Here is an 18,138-nt window from a genome sequence, read left to right as displayed (position 1 = left end):
AAAGGGGAGAAGTTGTGTTAGTAACATGCAATAATGGGATGAGGTTGCATACAGAGGGAGAGAAAGTAGAGGAGAGAGGAGCTCAGTGCATCATGGGAAATCCCCCGGCAGTCTAGGCCTATAGCAGCATAACTAAGGGATGGTTCAGGACTCACCTGAGCCAGCCCTAACTATAAGCTTTATCAAAGAGGAAAGTCTTAAGCCTACTCTTAAATGTGGAGATGGTGTCTGCCTCCTGAACCCAAACTGGAACCTGGTTCCACAGGAGAGGAGCTTGATAGCTGAACGCTCTGGCTCCTAGTCTACTTTTGGAGACTCTAGGAACCACAAGTAACCCTGCATTCTGGGAGCGCAGTGCTCTGGTGGGGTAGTAAGGTACTATGAGCTCTTTAAGATAAGATGGTGCCTGACCATTAAGAGCTTTGTAGGTAATATATGAATCAGTGTGGGCGCAGCTGCAGGCTTTAACTCTCTGTCAGTATCAACAAGGTCCTGCATAAACTTCAACAAGGCATCACGATCACAGTAGCTACATTACAAGATTCATCTCATATGAGAAATGCATGCGTATATTTAGTGTGTGTGTGTCAGTGCTCACTACACAACCAGGATTATTATTAGGGTTTAAGTATTCTGCAGTTTGACTCAAAGACGAGATGAGTTCATTGTAGTAGGCTTAATTAATAAAATATTGAAATAGCTCAAAGATGGTGGAAGACATGAGGCAGCTGCTCCTCTGCTGTTATAAAAAAAAAAACCTTCAGGCTTTATAAATCTTTATCTCTCAGTTTTATCAGCTTAAATTAACTTCAAATTGCAGCAAACCTCTGCTTACAGCCCCTGACTCCCAACTCTGTCTGTTTGGTTTCCTGCTTCTCCTTCCAGAGCGATCACTAATGAAACCTGCTTGTTCAGAGTAACTTTGCTCACAGCCAAGTGAAGTACTGAAGCAGGAAACTGAACAAAGATTGCTGGTGAGGGATTCAGCCCCTAAATTTCATCTAAGCACCCCTAAAAAATAATACAATAATTTATAGGGACAAGTTCAATCGAAAACCTTTTGCACTGGTTTCCTATGTTTTGTCGGGGCTGAACTCAGCCAGGTTTGTGAGACACGTTCAACAGAGGAGGGGGCGAAAGAACTCGTTCCCCAGTCTTCCTTTTACTTTACTTTAGCTCGTTGGTTGTAAGCGCAGCTGACCTGCCGCCCTGTCGGGCATTCAGGCCAAGGATGGTGCGTTCAGTAACTCAGTACCGCGGCGTTTCTTGTAATAATGTTCTGAAAGTATTAATCAAAAATGAGTAAATGTAAAGTGAGAAAATTAATATTAGTACAGATCCTGCCCAAAACGGCTAACAGTAGACGTAGCTATGAAAGTAGTTTTAATTTAATGTTATATTATATTAATGTGATACATTTATAGGCTACTCCACAGATTCTGTACAAGCAAAACAAGAAGATTTAACTGAAAACACAAAACTGAACACTTTTAGAGAAACATTTTTAAAACCCTCCCTCCTCTGATGGAGTCTACAGCTCCACACTGCTGTCTGACCCTAACTGGTCCACTGACCCCATGGGTGTCATTTACACTGGGGACGCTGGGGACATGTCCCCACCACATTTTGAAAGCATTTGTTAAAAAAAAGTCTGAAAAATAACTTGCACCAAGAAATGTTAACTAACAAATTAAAATGGTTTGAGAAAGGTTTATTTGCACAATAAGAAAACCCGCAATGCAATACATTTTTCCCTTGTATAAAAAAATACATAAAATGTCTCCAGAATGCAGGAAAATATCAGTTTAATGATGCTCAAAATCGTCTTGTCTTCTGCATTGTCACGTCTCGTGACCCAAAAGTGTCATCACCCCTCTAATCTGAGCCCTTCTGTCCCAACCACTTTTCAACACAAAGTGACCTTCTTGACTCACCTACTCTGCTCTCCGCTCCATCTTTCACTTATAAAAAGAGACACAAAGTCAGTTCAACAGAAACAACTTGACAGCAACAAAAAACACACAAACAGGAAATAAAGCTGACAAAGTTAAAACCAGGTTTTTAGTTACATTCAGTGCTGTGAATGAACAAAGAAATGTATTTAATGGCAAATTAAATAAAGTAGATACCCACTGACTAAACATGTTTAATGTTTTTGCCGACACTGCAGCTCTGTGCAGGAAGTCCATGAAGATGCTGATGTGCTGCCACCTGCTGGCTGCTTCTTGTCACTGCAGACACTCGACAGTCTTCAGGAGGAGTCATTTCAACAATGTAAAGTTTTCATACTAAAAGTAAGGCTGTTAATATGTGTGTGTTCAAACCTTTATTTATACAGAGAATCAGACCAGGGTCTCTTTTACAACTCATTATTCAGATATTATTAAAGAGATATAAATATATATAATACAATAAAATAAACAATTATATTCACAGCATTATATTCACAGGCAGGTTTTTGCAGCTCACAATGAACCTGAGAAATCTCTAACTAACTGCTGACTTTCCAATTTATTTTAGAGGTTACATAGCTGAAAGGTTTTTGCATTTAAAGCCTTACGGACGATTAATAACCAGTGCCTGGTCCTCCTGGTGACCAAAGAATCTCACCCCACTAGCAAGTGCGGTACACAATGGTGTGCCGAGACCTCAGCACTGCAGCTGAAGCGTGCATTTACAGTAAATCACCCAAAAATAAGATTCTACAATGTTATTTATATGCTGGTAAGAAAGGCATGATTTGTTTCTATAAAATAAACCAAGTTTAACTCTTCGCTTCCTCACCAAGACAGTAAGATGTGTTTTTTAAAGTAAGGTGTTCATCCAACCAAATACCAAGGTACTGTATTTGTCTGCTGGAACACGTTCTATAACAGAACCATCCAGGGTAACAATTTTAAGCTCATCCAAATGTTGTTTTCTGGACTACAGTATTTATTTAGTTTTAGTTGAATTTAATGTAAACTTCAGCAAAGTAGTGAGGGGTAGTAGCAAAATGACTGTCATCAGCATAAAAATGATATTTACAGTTCCTCACAGTGTTACAAATATTTATGATTGTGAAAAAACGGGGAACCGAGATTGATCCTTGAGGAACTCCCTTTTGAAGTAGGATATTTGGCTCTGCACCATCTATTACAATGGCCTGGGATCTGGCACAGGTCAGACCCAGTGAAAACAATTTTCTCCGCAAAGTTGAATTCAAAGGCTTTTGACAAGTCAATAAAAAGAGCTGCACAATAAGATATTTCATAAAGTGCTTTGATAATATCTTGACAAGTAGCATAGTTGCTGTAGTGGTACTGCGTCCAGGTCTGAAGCCAGATTGATATTTACTCAGGATGTCCCTTTCAGCTGTGAATTTACCAGAGACTCCAATATTGTAGCCAAACAGGAAACTTTTAATTTGTGAATTGACAACACACAGGCAACTTTCCATACTCTGGGAATAATCCCCGTTGTTAATGTCATTGGAGCAGCACTAACCAGCAGACCCGGCTCCAGCCATCCACCCCTGTTGCTTGTTTTGTATTAGTGGCACACAAAGCTTGTAGTAAGGGTTTCAGTGCAAAACCTTTAGTATCAACAACGGCTTTATCCTAACTTAGATACACTGTAAGTAACCGCAGATTTCCTTTCATTTAAAGACCCAGCTGCATAAAATACAGATTGAACTGCATTTTTATCAGTAACTGGCCCCGTATCTGATACTATCTCTTTTGGTAATAGGTTGAAGAAACTTCTCTGCTCTCATTTCTCTCTCTCTTCTGATATGTTGCTTATGACTCTCTTCTGTTTCCTGATCCTCTCTCTGGTCTCTGCATCTGCAGCTGCGTCGCTAAATATGCTCATACACGCACATCAAGCTGAGTCATCTGAGGTGAATGTTGTAATGTCAAGAAACTAAATGGTCTGTACTTGTGTATCGCCTTTTAGTCTTTTCAGTCACTCAAAGCTCTTTACACTGCATCACATTCACACAGTGTCTTGCCCAAAGACACTTCAACATGCAGACTGGGGGAGCAGGGGATCAAACCATCGACCTTCTCATGAGTATACGAAGTGTAAGAAGTTTGATTGCAATGAGAAAATGAGCCTCCTTCTCACCTGATATATCCCCTCAGTAAAAACTTCCTTTATGAGTATACGATCTTAATCACAAGTGTTTTTCAACGTAACATGATGTTTATTAAATAAATTGTGGTCCAATTTAGAGGAAAATACATCAGGGTATGCTTTAGGGCGGGACGACCTTGTGATTGACAAGTTGCTACACAGCGACCTGTTAGGCATAAAAATGTGTATCCTTCCCCAGCTCCACTCTCACGTCCAAATATGGTCACTTCTGGTTCCAAACAACCAAGATGGCGACGGCCAAAATGCCAAACTTCAAATTCACGGCAGCCTACAAACCAGTGGGTGATGTCAGGGTGGCTTATACAGTCCACATTGAGAGAGTTTACAGCTTGTGTTCATGCCGTAGCCTTGCGGTCCTTAGTCAGTGTAATATTGCTCTGATATTCACCATATTTGACACACAAATTGTTCTTATCGCATATTTCACATTGGCTTTAATTACTATGATTGTTAGCACAGGTGGGGGACTCGAGTCACATGACTTGACTCGAGTCAGACTCGAGTCGCACATTTGAAGACTCGAGACTTGCTTGACTAAAACAGACAAAAGACTTGACTTGATTTTTGACTTGGTATTCATGATTTGAGACTTGACTTAGACTACAGACAGATGACTTGAAAATTACTTTTTTTATTCTAATATTTGCATTTCAACGTTTGCGGCAACCATGTGTGCTTTCACATAGCGATCCAGATCCTCGTAACCAGCAGCGTAGAAAAAGACTGTTACATGTAGTACAACACAGACATTCAAGGCTTATGTTGTGATGACGCTCCACCAGTGGGCAGTGTAGTTTTTGCCACTAGGCAAACTGACCCCTGTAAGGCTGTAAATAAACCTTTATATACAGTCTATGGTCCTAGTACCTACTACCATTTTAATATTGTACTTACAGTTGGTTTACTAACATACCATAATATCCTAATCCTGATTACTAAGCTAAGGAAACCCTGCTGTTGACAGAGATAGCCAGGGCCAGGAAGTCAGTGCCCCTTCAAAGGCCATAAGCAGAGGCCTTAGACCGCTTCTTCCATTACATTTACTTATTGTACTCAAAGGCTCAGAACTTCTTCCACATTTTTATTGTCAGCCAAAATAGACACCACTTAGAGTACAAAGGTTTCATCAGAGAGAAGCTAGAGTCCATTCTGTCACCAGAAGTTGACCTGCCGGCATGTAATAACTTCTTCAGCACCTCCTTTTACAGCTCTGTTTCTAAGCATGACTAATCTCTTGGCAGTTTTTCTTGCTGGAGTCAGCAGTTTTCTCTGCCAGTTACTTGCATCTACCGTAAAAGCCAAGTATTGTAGATTCACTATGCAGCTGGTCCGCAGAGCCAAGACGGCTGCCTGACTGTGCACTGCTCAACCCTACATGTCTGGGCATGCAAATGATTGCATCTCAGCCACACGTGGTGTGTTCCACTTGTGGAAAGTCCCCGGTGGACAGACGACTGCACTACTTCTGGTGACATGCTGCCTCTGTATGTCCATTCTCATAGTGCTCCCTCACGCTGCTGTGTGTATTCCCCATCCTCCGCCTGACACACACACACACACACACACACACACACACTATTTCTTCTACATTAGTTTTGAAAATGAATTTTAATGGCTCATTTTGTGATGCACTGTTGTTGTATAAAAATATAAAAAGAACATCATTCCTGCACACCCAGAGCCACATGGGAATGGGCTGGGAAGCACAACACATTCTTTGTTGACCCAACCCGCCCAAATGTGTGACGAGTTAGGAAGAACAGGGAAGTTTTTTCTCTCTCTAACACTCTCTCTGTAACCGCCATTTTGCTTCCTCTAAGCTGTCAAACTGTCGGGACTCTGGTGTTTCCACATCAGGAAACCTCACATCACTTGACCTCTCTTTGCTGAGGCCCCTGGAAATCTGAGCTGAACTGAAGATCACGACATCAAAGCGCCTGAGAAGTGTGGAATTACTTTGGATTCAACAAGAAGAGGTGAGACAATTTGTTATCTTTGTTTCAATGTTGCTGTTAACAGGCTGCTGGAGATGAGTTGTGTCTCTGGAGAGAGTTTGAGGGCACAAAACAGGAAGTTTACAGCAGCTGAAATATTTACACCCTGTTAGATTTAATCACACATTATCAAACAACGATTTTACACTCTCAGCAGGAACAGAGGTTTGCTTTATGTGTTGTTAAAATTGTATTTTGCTATTGTATGTATTATTATACTATATTATATACTGAACTTAGTCTGAAAATAATAAAAGAACCTATAAAATACCATTTTCCACTTTAATCTCCTCATAAAATATTAAACTGAAATAAATAGTGTTGACATAATTGTCAAGAAAAGTATCATGAAAGTTGTCATTTAATTGAAAGACATCATTCAACCTTCACATTTCAATAAAAACACGCTTGTTTTTTAAATTTAACTTTGCTGTGTTTGGATAGAAGTTATTTTACAGAGTTTTGACATGATGAGAGACTTTTCATGAAACTATGTCTTGTTGAGGAAGTGACTCTAAAAAGGTCAGTTTCTTCTCCTGCAGCTGCTTTGACTTTTACTTCCACCATCGTCTTCCACTGTTACAGCCTGATCTCTGTCAGAGCAGCAATACATAAAGGCTACCTTCCCATCCACACATCACATATAACATTAACAACATCAGAGTTTGATCGCACATTTGATCATCTTAAAAAACGTATGAATACTAAAAAACACTGTACGCCATGGTTTTTATATTCCAGCTGCATGTCGCGCCTCATTTAAACGTCACGGCTGCCAAAAAGACTTTTGCAAAGGATACAAAGATGTCGTCACTTATAGCTCCTCCAACAAGCCTCCTCGAGGCTTGCTCCTCGTGCTGCATTTTAGGAATTGAGATGTCCTTCAATATGGCGCTCTTAGATCAATTTCTGTGTCACAGGCGGAGGATTGAGTAGGCGAGGAGGCAGGTAGTGAAATAAGAAGACATTTTGTGCTGTGCAGCTGAACAATGGCGACAGAAACTGGAGCGTGGAAAAGTCTTGCAGCTACTAATTACAGATATCAGCATTAAAACTCTAAAGTTGGTCTGTAATACTATACTGCTGGAGTATTTGTTGTTGTTGTTATTTTATCTGAAACACAATACATTTCAATTTCAAATCTTCTAACACATAAAATAACATGCTTTTCTCAGCTGTAATGTGTAATAAACAGCATGGCTGTTGTTTCCTGTCTCATCATGTCTCTGTTTGTTCACAGCTCGATGAGAAGAGGAACAGCAGCGACCATTTTGTCTGAATTCAGGGCGGCTGTCTGAGAAAGAAGCATGAGTTCTCCAAAAAAGGTTAAATCACTCATACAGAAATGGCTTTAAAGACTTATTTATTTATTTTATCCTTTCAGACTGATTGTATTCTTTACTTTGCACTTTTTACATTTTGATTTATTTTTCTTTCATTGATTAGTGTAGAAATATAACATATATGCATAGCAGTTGATACAGATTATAAACATTAAAAAGGTGATTGCTCCCTCTGCAGTACAAAGCATGTTATGGGCACTTGAGGGGCTGATGCCAGAGCAACAGGAGAAAATAGCTGACCTAAAAAAATAATAATAAGAGTAACCAAAAGTACATGAGCAACATCATACTGATGACCTACACATCTATACATTTAAACCCCTTAAAGGAACAACAAACCCCCTGAAAGGCTTTAGTTCTCAAGATGCCTGAGGTAGAACAAAGCACAACATTTTCCTTTTTCTGTGATTTAATACAAATCTTTATAGCTGAGATGTGTCAATAAAGCAGACACACTTCAGCAGTCTTACTCTTCTTAAATGTATGGGACACTGTAGACACACATCACTGACACAAGCCTAAATCTCATGCCATGAGCAGATTGAATCATCTCCACTCAGCTCATGCTCGATCTTGTCACATCCCTATGAATTAACAATCACTTCTTTGTTTCTTTGTATCAGATACACAGACACAGAGTGAAATGATAAGCCAAGCTCAAAACTGGTTTGGCAGCAGCAGTAATCTCCGCTAGAAAACAGCTCGTCTAATTACTCTCTCTTATATCTCTTAGATATATCAGTCTTAGCGTCAATCACGCCACTGTCACAACATGTTTTTTATCAGTACCTTCTCTTAGTATTTGTGCGGCAGCTGCTCTATTCCATAAACCAATGATGCTATGCCTCTTTTAACTGCTGCGTACAGTCAGGGCTGGACTGGGACAAAAAATTGGGTCTTGCATTTTTGGCCCAGGCGGCCCACCGTGATCGGTCAGACAGCATCAGCACATATGGTCCAGTTAAATATGTACGCATGCCATGACGTTCCCCAAAGCAACATTAAGTAAAGTAGTACATGCTGTGGACAAGAGTAGCAATGCAAGAGAACCACTCCACTCACTCGCTCTTGATTGACACCCTCATGATCATAGATAGCAGCACAACATCAACAATGGTATTCTGAAACAGTGAAAAAGAGAGGGAGGGATGAGCAATGACAAATTATAGATGCAGTTGGAAACCGTATCTTCTTGAAAATGTAAGCAGAGTTGTATGTTTTGTAAACTCACCATGAAATGAAAAGAACGCTTGTGAACTCCATTTCAATTCAGAGCAAATCTTCAAAGGAGAGAAACCTAAAAGTAAGACAATGAGTGCCAGAGATAGAGGTGAGACTGATACACAATAATCACATGATCACAGTGCTGGTGTCTTCAAACTACAACAATGTAGAGAGGTAGTTGCATGTATGGTAAATTTACTTAGTGGAAGGGGAGAGAGAAGGGCAATGGAATAATAATAATAAGTTTGGGGCCAGACCAGTTAAAAACCACAAACTTCTCTCCACTATTATAAAAATCTTTGCTAAAATAGACATACATTTGGGGTCCAAAAACTTAATGGAGTCAAAAATCAGTGCAAAAAGAGTCTTTATTCCTCTACATTACATCCTCACAGGCATCAGGATGAACTGAGTGCTCAGTCAGCAAACACCTCCTTTTATAATCCTCAATCTCCTCCCACTTAGGCGGGATTTCTACATGATCTCCTCATCTATGTTACTATGTCAATATATTTCACAAACAAATGTTTCTCTAAACTGAATCTTAGAGATTTACCAAAGTAGCTATTTGAAGTGTTGTTCTTGGCACAGAATAATCCTTATTTCTTGCTGGTGGCTTTTCTAGGCAGAGGATAGCCTCAAAGGGATTTCTTGGCATAAAATGCTCATTCATCTGTCAGTTTGCTATGTGTGCTTACAGACTACCACGTGTTCGCCTGGTGTACCTGGGTCCCCATCTCTCTCAGGCCCTTGACCTCTTAATAGTACTCTTAATAGAGTACAGACTGCTTATGATAGATGTCTTTGGCTAGAACAATGCTCAATAAGACAGCAATAACAATCAAACTATAATATAATCCTTTAGGAAAACAAAAATACACAACAATGTGATCTCAAATACTCTAATAATTGAGCAGTAAGGATAATTTAACCTGAGTATGCCCTCTTTGTGTCTTCTGGTTTTGGTGCATATATATTAACTTTTACTGACTTCCCTGTTATATCTTGAGTGGTGTCCAGCTGCACCGGTAACATCCCAGCTTTCTGGATGTCAGCAGAGATTTTTTTCTTGTCCAGATCGCAGAGTTGAAACAGAGTTGACCGAAGAGTGATAAGTGAACCTCTTACTCTTGTGCCTGAAACGTGTGACTGTTTTTCAGTCACATTGTTGAGACTCTTCCATGCACACGTCATACTTTCCCAGCAATATGATCAGCTCCAGAAAAATTGCCGTGGTCAATACTATCATCATCCAGGATGTATACAGCCTCACTATCCATCTGCCCGCACAACCTCCACTACTTGCTCCAAAACCTGGTGCCTCTTCTTCACCTGTTCTCGGTGAAATGCAAGCTTCTGCACAATGTGCCATGCTTTTTTCATGCTCCTTAATTCTTAGGTGCACATGCCTCCAATTTGACATTCCAGTTATGAATATACTGGATTCAGTTACCTAGCTAAAAGCCAAGAACACAAAAGAAAATAAAGTACGACACATACTACAATAAGTCAATTAGTCCTGGCTTGACTAAACAGAGAGAGAGAGACACAGAAGTGATTTCATTAGTTGTGGTATTTCCCTACCAAAGATAAGAAAAATGTACAGTTTAATTAAAACCATAGTGACAAAATGCAAACAATTGTTCTTTTTCAACAATTACTGCATGGAGCTGTTTCATGGTATTTCATGATACTGACAACTGTAGTCTCATATGGATTTCAAGTAAGCTATCCACATACAAATGATGAATACAGCAAAGGAAATAATCACTGTATTATGTAATATTCATAGTAGAATAGTTGTTAGATCTTAGTTTGTGATGTACTTGAGAATTTGAGAGAGGGTGTAGGTTTGTCCATTATCTCTCGACCGCTCAGTTTCTTCCACAGACTGTCGGAACGGCGGTGGAGGGGGAGGGCTTTTAAGAGATTTGATTGGGCCGGGCCAGTGTCAGTATATACAATGAACCAATGGGCCGCTGTCCACGCTCTACAGGCTGGTCATTGGCCCATTTTAAAAATTACATTACATTTACATTTATTCATTTAGTTGACACTTTTATTCAAAGCGACTTACAATTGCTATATATGTCAGCAACACGTTCTTAATCCCAACGGGCCACATATTGATGCTTGCTCAAGGCCCTTTGTCGTCGCTTTGTAACAACTTGGGTAGCCCATTTGCGTCAATTATTGACGTTTAGGTATCCGCGGTCAAGTTAGCAACGCTTAGCAACAACAAACATAAAACTTCTGGTAAAGTTAGCAACAATAAATGCAATTTCTCGTTAGACTTTCAAAATAAAACTCTAGCGTTTCGAAACATCGCCATTTTGAAACACGTGTTATTAAAGTCGTGAAACGTTGCAGTTTGGTTAGGTTTAAAATACTTACTAGGCAACAAAACCACTTGGTTAAGGTTAGGAAAATATCATGGTTTGGGTTTAAATAACTATGTATGTCAGTTAACACGTGAGTTAACTAACGTCACTTGTGTAATAACTTGCCAAAATAAATAAAATAAATGTTGACTTTTTGTTTCACATGGGACACGAACCCCGGTCTCCTGGCTCAAAGTCGGGGTTCTGGCCCTCCATCCACCCCAACCACCTCCTTACTCTGTCTTTTCTGTTAAATATCATATACAGGTGCTGTCATATAATTAGAATATCATCAAAAAGTTGATATATTTCAGTAATTCCATTCAAAAAGTGAAACTTGGATTATATTCATTCATTACACACAGACTGATATATTGCAAATGTTTATTTCACTTAATTGTGATGATTAAAACTGACAACTAATGAAAATCCCAAATTCAGTATCTCTGAAAATTAGAATATTACTTAAGACCAATACAAAAACAGGATTTTTAGAAATGTTGGCCGCACTCAATACTTAGTTGGGGCTCCTTTTGCCTGAATTACTGCAGCAATGCGGCGTGGCATGGAGTCGATCAGTCTGTGGCACTGCTCAAGCCCAGGTTGCTCTGATAGTGGCCTTCAGCAGTTCTGCATTGTTGAGTCTGGCGTATCGCATCTTCCTCTTCACAATACCCCATAGATTTTCTATAGGGTTAAGGTCCTTAAACCAGGTACTGGTAGCTTTGGCTCTGTGTGCAGGTGCCAAGTCCTGTTGGAAAATGAAATCTGCATCTCCATAAAGTTGGTCAGCAGCAGGAAACATGAAGTGCTCTAAAACTTCCTGGTAGACGGCTGCATTGACCTTGGACCTCAGAAAACACAGTGGACCAACACCAGCAGATGACATGGCACCCCAAACCATCACTGACTGTGGAAACTTTACACTGGACTTCAAGCAACGTGGATTCTCTGCCTCTCCTCTCTTCCTCCAGACTCTGGGACCTTGATTTCCAAAGGAAATGCAAAATTTACTTTCATCAGAGAACATAACTTTGGACCACTCAGCAGCAGTCCAGTCCTTTTTGTCTTTAGCCCAGGCGAGACGCTTCTGACGCTGTGTCTTGTTCAAGAGTGGCTTGACACAAGGAATGCGACAGCTGAAACCCATGTCTTGCATACGTCTGTGCTTGGTGGTTCTTGAAGCACTGACTCCAGCTGCAGTCCACTCTTTGTGAATCTCCCCCACATTTTTGATTGGGTTTTGTTTCACAATCCTCTCCAATCCTCTCCCTATTGCTTGTACCCTTTTTCCTACCACATCTTTTCCTTCCCTTCGCCTCTCTATTAATGTGCTTGGACACAGAGCTCTCTGAACAGCCAGCCTCTTTAGCAATGACCTTTTGTGTCTTGCCCTCCTTGTGCAAGGTGTCAATGGTCGTCTTTTGGACAGCTGTCAAGTCAGCAGTCTTCCCCATGATTGTGTAGCCTACAGAACTAGACTGAGAGACCATTTAAAGGCCTTTGCAGGTGTTTTGAGTTAATAAGCTGATTAGAGTGCGGCACCAGTTCTCTTCAATATTGAACCTTTTCACAATATTAAAATTTTCTGAGATACTGATTTTGGGGTTTTCATTAGTTGTCAGTTATAATCATCAAAATTAAAAGGAATGAACACTTGAAATATATCAGTCTGTGTGGAATGAATGTATACATTATACAAGTTTCACTTTTTGAATGGAATTACTGAAATAAATCAACTTTTTCATGATTAATTATATGACCAGCACCTGTACATGCCTTTACCATCAAAAACTGACGCTGCAGGGCTTCCCCCAATACGTCGAACTATGACAGAAAAGGGATTCCCAGTGCGTCAACAAACTGGCGACTACGGCTCTCGGCCATGCATCCATATGTGACGACTTGGGAATGAGAACGGGTTGATGTCAGAGGTTACACGCCTCTGGAGCAACGATGGGTTAAGTGTCTTGCTCAGGGACACATTGGTGGATGGGTCACAGTGGGAATCGAACACGGGTCTTTTCACACCAAAGGCATGTGTCTTACCCATTAATCCATCGCCACCAAATTAATTTTAGTTACGTCAGCCCCAAAGGTGTTGCTAGTCAGGAGGACAACTGGAAAGTTTGGTGTCTGTAGGGGCTACTGAAGTGGAGATTTTAGTCTTAGAGTATGAGGAAAAAATTTATTTTGAGAAATTGAAAATCAAGATTTACAGAGCCAATATAGAATCCTTAACAACAACAACAATAAACAACACCTAAAACACATCAGAACTGATAAATGAGTAACAGTATGCCTGAACAGACACAATTAAATATATATATTTTTCTGTTTTGTTCATCAATAAATCATTTCATTGTATCTGTTGATGGTGTGGTCCTTGCTAGTGAAAGTGTCCATTTGATACACGACTGCACTGACCTGTGTTAAGGATCTGGTAGCACTGCCTCAAATGTGACAACACATTTTCACCAACATGCACTATTGTACTGTTGTCAAGTGGGAAGCCATTGAAGAATGGTGTCCTGCTTCATGTAGTGGCACTCTAGCTAAGCTTGTTTTTATTAATTTAGTTATTTTGGCTAATCCTCCAGCTCCTCTTGCCTGGAGAACACTGTTTTATTATTGATGATGGTAACATTTTATTTTCTGTCCACCGCTGCAACTCATTTACAATATACACTCTCTCTCTCTCTCTGTATCTTTGTCTATTCCCACAGAAACAAAGAGGCACAAACAAACTCAAATCTCACCACTGTGACCAGTGTGAGAAAGCTTTCAATTCATCGTATTTATTAAAGATTCATCAGAGACTTCACACTGGAGTGAGACCGTACAGCTGTGACCAGTGTGAGAAAACATACAAAACAGTAGGAGATCTAACAATTCACCAGAGAGTTCACACTGGAGAGAAACCGTTTCATTGTCATGAGTGTGGCAATACATTCAAATCATCAGGACGACTACAAAGTCATTGTAAAAGATATCACACCGACGAGAAACCTCACAGCTGTAAGCAGTGTGACAAAGCATTCAAGACACCGGGAGAGCTAAAGAGTCATGAGAGAGTTCACACTGGAGAGAAACCATACAGATGTGAGCAATGTGGGAAAACCTTTTCAAGGTCAGGTAACTATAGAACCCACCAACAAACCCATAGTGGAGAGAAACCCTTCAGCTGTGAGCAGTGTGGGAAAACTTTTTCTCGGTCATGTCACCTCAAGAGTCACCAAATCATTCACACTGGAGAGAAATCACACCGCTGTGATGAATGTGGAAAAACCTTCACTCGACTAGAAGGCCTAACAATCCACCAACGTATCCACACTGGAGAGAAACCGTACAACTGCAGGCACTGTGAGAAAGCTTTCATTTCTTCAACAGATCGCAGGGTACATGAACGAATCCACACTGGACTAAAACCATACAGCTGTGAGGAGTGTGGGAAGAGTTTCACTCAGCTGTCTGCTTACAACATTCATAGAAACATCCACACTAAAGAAAAAAGCTACCCCTGTCAGCAATGTGGAAAAGTCTTAAAGTCATCCACTGCATATAAGTATCATGAAAGTATCCACACTGGAGAAAAACCCTATAAGTGCAAACATTGTGAGAAAACATTCCCTTCATCAAACACATGCCAAAGACACGAGCGTGTCCACACTGGAGAGAAACCATACAGCTGTGAGCCATGTGGGAAGAGTTTTAGTAGTTCATCTTCATATCGGACACACAAGCTTTTCCACGCTGGAGTCAAACCACACCAGTGTCAACACTGTGACAAAGGTTTCTATTTATCATCCAAACTCTCAGAGCATCAGCGTGTCCACACAGGATGTAAACCGTACTGGTGTGTTAAATGTAAGAAACTCTTTGCCTGGAAAGCTCAGCTAAAGACACACAAGTGTGTCTAAAAAAGCTTCCCTTTTATTCAAAACGTGTTACTACAACACCAAACATGAACCCTGTGGTAAGATTTTCTGACCACAGTCCTGATTTGATACAATACTTGCATTTAACTAAATGTTGAGTCAATATGCCTCTGACACATTGTAATAATTGCTGTAGACACTTAATTCATCACACCGTATTTGTCACAAGATGCCTGATCCGAATACTGATTCAAAATATAAAGTTTATCAGGTCAAATAATTGATCTGATATAAATGAAAGTTTAACTGGATAATTTGACTCCTGAAATTTACTTGATGTGATAGCTTTACAAGAAAAGCCTCAGGAGATGAAACAGTGTGCAGGTCCTACTGCTAGCTAGCCAGCAGTCTGCAGATATCAGACTGATATGTACTCAGTTGTATTTACCTATATGCATTCTGATAATCGTACATGTGATATACTTTGTGTAATTATATATATGTTTAGATCAGCTTACCCGTGTTTTAGCTATAATGAACATTTGTTTTATCTTTTGCCCACTCTTTTTTTCCTGTGACAACTTGAGTTTCAAGGCTAAGAACGTCTTTCTTTGTCACAATCCTAGTCTGCTTCTCTTTCTTGTACTTAGAATTACTGTGATTCTTGTTTTGAGTCTGTCTGTGTAATGGTTAGGTAGGTTCATTGATTTATGGATTACTCTGGATCGGTCTGTTCTCCTGTGCTTGATTATTTGGTCTGTTCTGTGTCAGGTGTTGTGCTCATTTGCCCGTGTTTAAATGGTTGTCGAGTGTGTTAGTTGTTCCTGCCTGTATCCCTGTCTGGTTGTATACCCGGATCTTCGTTGTCTTTAAGTGTGCTTTTGGATTTTGGTTTCTTTATGGCTTTTGTCACAAAATTTGGATTTTTTTGTTTGGACATTACCTCTGCTTAATGGATTTGTTTGGACCCCCTCTGTAAGCGTGCTAACTTTTTGTTAATAATTCTTGAGAACTGAACATGCCTGCTCCTGTGTCTTGCATTTGGGCCCCAAACCTTTATGTAAAGCTCAGTACATTGCCTTGTTGTTGAAATGTGCTATACAAATAGCCTTGCCTTGCCTAAACCTGTTAGTCAATCCTGACATTCTCCAATTCTCTGACAGACTCCAGTTATCTCCATCCATTTAACCCCCTCGTTACCCTACTAAAGGAGTTCTCTGGCCCAAATGAGTTTGTTTGAGTTCTTCTGTTGTTTTCTTTTTATTGTAATAAATATCACAAAGGGGACTGTTTGTTGTAACTTATTTATTTGATTACAGTATTTCTCTATTGCTTAAACACATTTCTTGAAATTATGCCTCTTTTTCTCGAAACTCTAAACACAAATCCACAACTTCTCACCCAATTCCCCAAACATCATATTTTCAGGTCAAAATGAAGCTCTCCTCTCAAAACCATTCAATCTTGCTGAAAAACCAAACTTTGCCCTCAGACATAACACACAAAGCCCTCAAAAACACACACACTACAACACAGTCTTGCACACTGGTGAGAGAAATTCAAAACAACACTACAAAACTGGTTATTAGTAATGTTGCTTGTGGTTTTCCCCTCAGGAACCTTTTGACAAAAGAAATAAAAAAATGTAAACATTTGGACATATTTTTCAATACTTAGAGTGCTGTACAGTACAACACAGCAAACAACAAATTATTCTGCCCCAGCGCCCTGTCTTTGGTCTGGAACAGGCCAGAGATTCTTTTTCTCCACCTCCTCCTCTTCCTCCCTCAACCTATGCTCTACTCCTGCTCCTCCTCCTCATCTTCCTCCTATCCCATCTCTTCCTCCAACTCCTACTGTTCCTCTTCCTCCTCTCCATACTGCTCCTCCTCCTCTCTGGTGTCCTCTACCTCTTCCTTCAGATTTCTCTGGATAAGTTTCAGAATATCTAGTCAGTCCACAGATTAGATGATGCCGGTGTGTCTATTCTGCAAATGGACATTGACTTACATCTCCATTTACAGGTCATTTTGGATATGTCACTCTGAAACACATCATTTATTCCTCCACAGATTAACTGATGTACTGATTTAGCTGTGCTGAGGTGAAGCTGTGAATCCGCCTCTGCTCCACTATATCTATAAAACACATTGGTCCTGTAATTTTCCTGGAATGCAAGAGCATTGGTTTAGTTTAAAAGGTGGAGGGGACAAATGAAGAGGAAGGACTGGGGATCCGTCCCCAGAAAACTTTAAGCATTAAACACTTAATTTCCTTCATTCTGGTGAATTTTTCTGCACCAATTTACTGTGGAAATGTTTTTATTTATATAAAGGAAAACATTCAGGCGACAGGTGACAATCCAAAATATAAAAAAGTATTGGAACGGTAAGGCAAATTCCTTTGTTTTTGTTGTTCCCTGAAGACATTTGGATTGAAGATCAAAAGATGAGTATCAGACAAGAGTTCAGAATTCAGCTTTCACTTCCTGGTATTCACATCTAGATGTGTTAAACAACTCAGGACATACCACCCTTTGTTTGCTCAGATCACACAGCTGGAAACAAGGTTGGATTTCGTAGCATCGTAGTTGGACTGTCAGCTATTGGTGTGCTTGTTTTTGTTGTTGTTGTTGTTTGTGTCTGTAGAAAACGTAAGTACTCATCAGAACATTGTTCATATGAATCTCCTCCTGAAAAGTCGGGTGACCTGGTGACCTGAACAGTTAATAATTAGTGTAAATGCATTAAGCTTCATATCAAAAGGACAAAATGTAACTTCTTCTCTGGTTTTAATGTCCTCTGTAGCAGCCGTTTGTATTCAGCCAAGTCATCATGCTCAGATAAAAATTCTATTGATCACTTTTAAAGCTCTTCATGGCCTCTCGCCTTGTTATATTTCTGACCTTTTAGTCCCATACACACCAGCACGTACCTTGAGATCCTCGGGCAGAGGTCTGTTGTCTGTTCCAGAGTCTCGACTGAAAACTAAAGGGGACAGAGCGTTTGCTGTCAGGGCCCCGAGGCTCTGGAACAGCCTGCCCGAGGAAATCAGGTCAGCTGAGTCAGTGAACTCTTTTAAGTCCCTTCTTAAAACATACTTTTATAGGAGAGCTTTTCCCGATCTTATTTGACTTTATTTTATCCCTTTTATTTTATTTTACTAATTTTATATTAATTTT

The 18,138-nt window shown here is 40.0% G+C and overlaps 2 protein-coding genes across 2 annotated transcripts in view; one reads left to right on the top strand and one right to left on the bottom strand.

Annotated features, from left to right (window-relative positions):
- Positions 1-18,138, bottom strand: part of LOC123980885 (zinc finger protein 208-like) — an 808,576-nt gene that overhangs the window by 750,434 nt on the left and 40,004 nt on the right. The gene's annotated exons all lie outside the window — the stretch shown is intronic.
- On the top strand, positions 5,966-16,244 carry LOC123980904 (zinc finger protein 85-like). The gene is made up of 3 exons (XM_046065499.1): positions 5,966-6,113; positions 7,372-7,456; positions 13,806-16,244. The coding sequence occupies exons 2-3, from the start codon at positions 7,439-7,441 to the stop codon at positions 14,997-14,999; spliced, it is 1,212 nt and encodes a 403-aa protein (XP_045921455.1). The 5' UTR covers positions 5,966-6,113; positions 7,372-7,438; the 3' UTR covers positions 15,000-16,244.

This window comes from Micropterus dolomieu, linkage group LG12 (assembly GCF_021292245.1).
Source record: "Micropterus dolomieu isolate WLL.071019.BEF.003 ecotype Adirondacks linkage group LG12, ASM2129224v1, whole genome shotgun sequence".
NCBI lineage: Eukaryota > Metazoa > Chordata > Actinopteri > Centrarchiformes > Centrarchidae > Micropterus > Micropterus dolomieu.
This window is presented reverse-complemented; position numbering and strand designations above follow the sequence as displayed.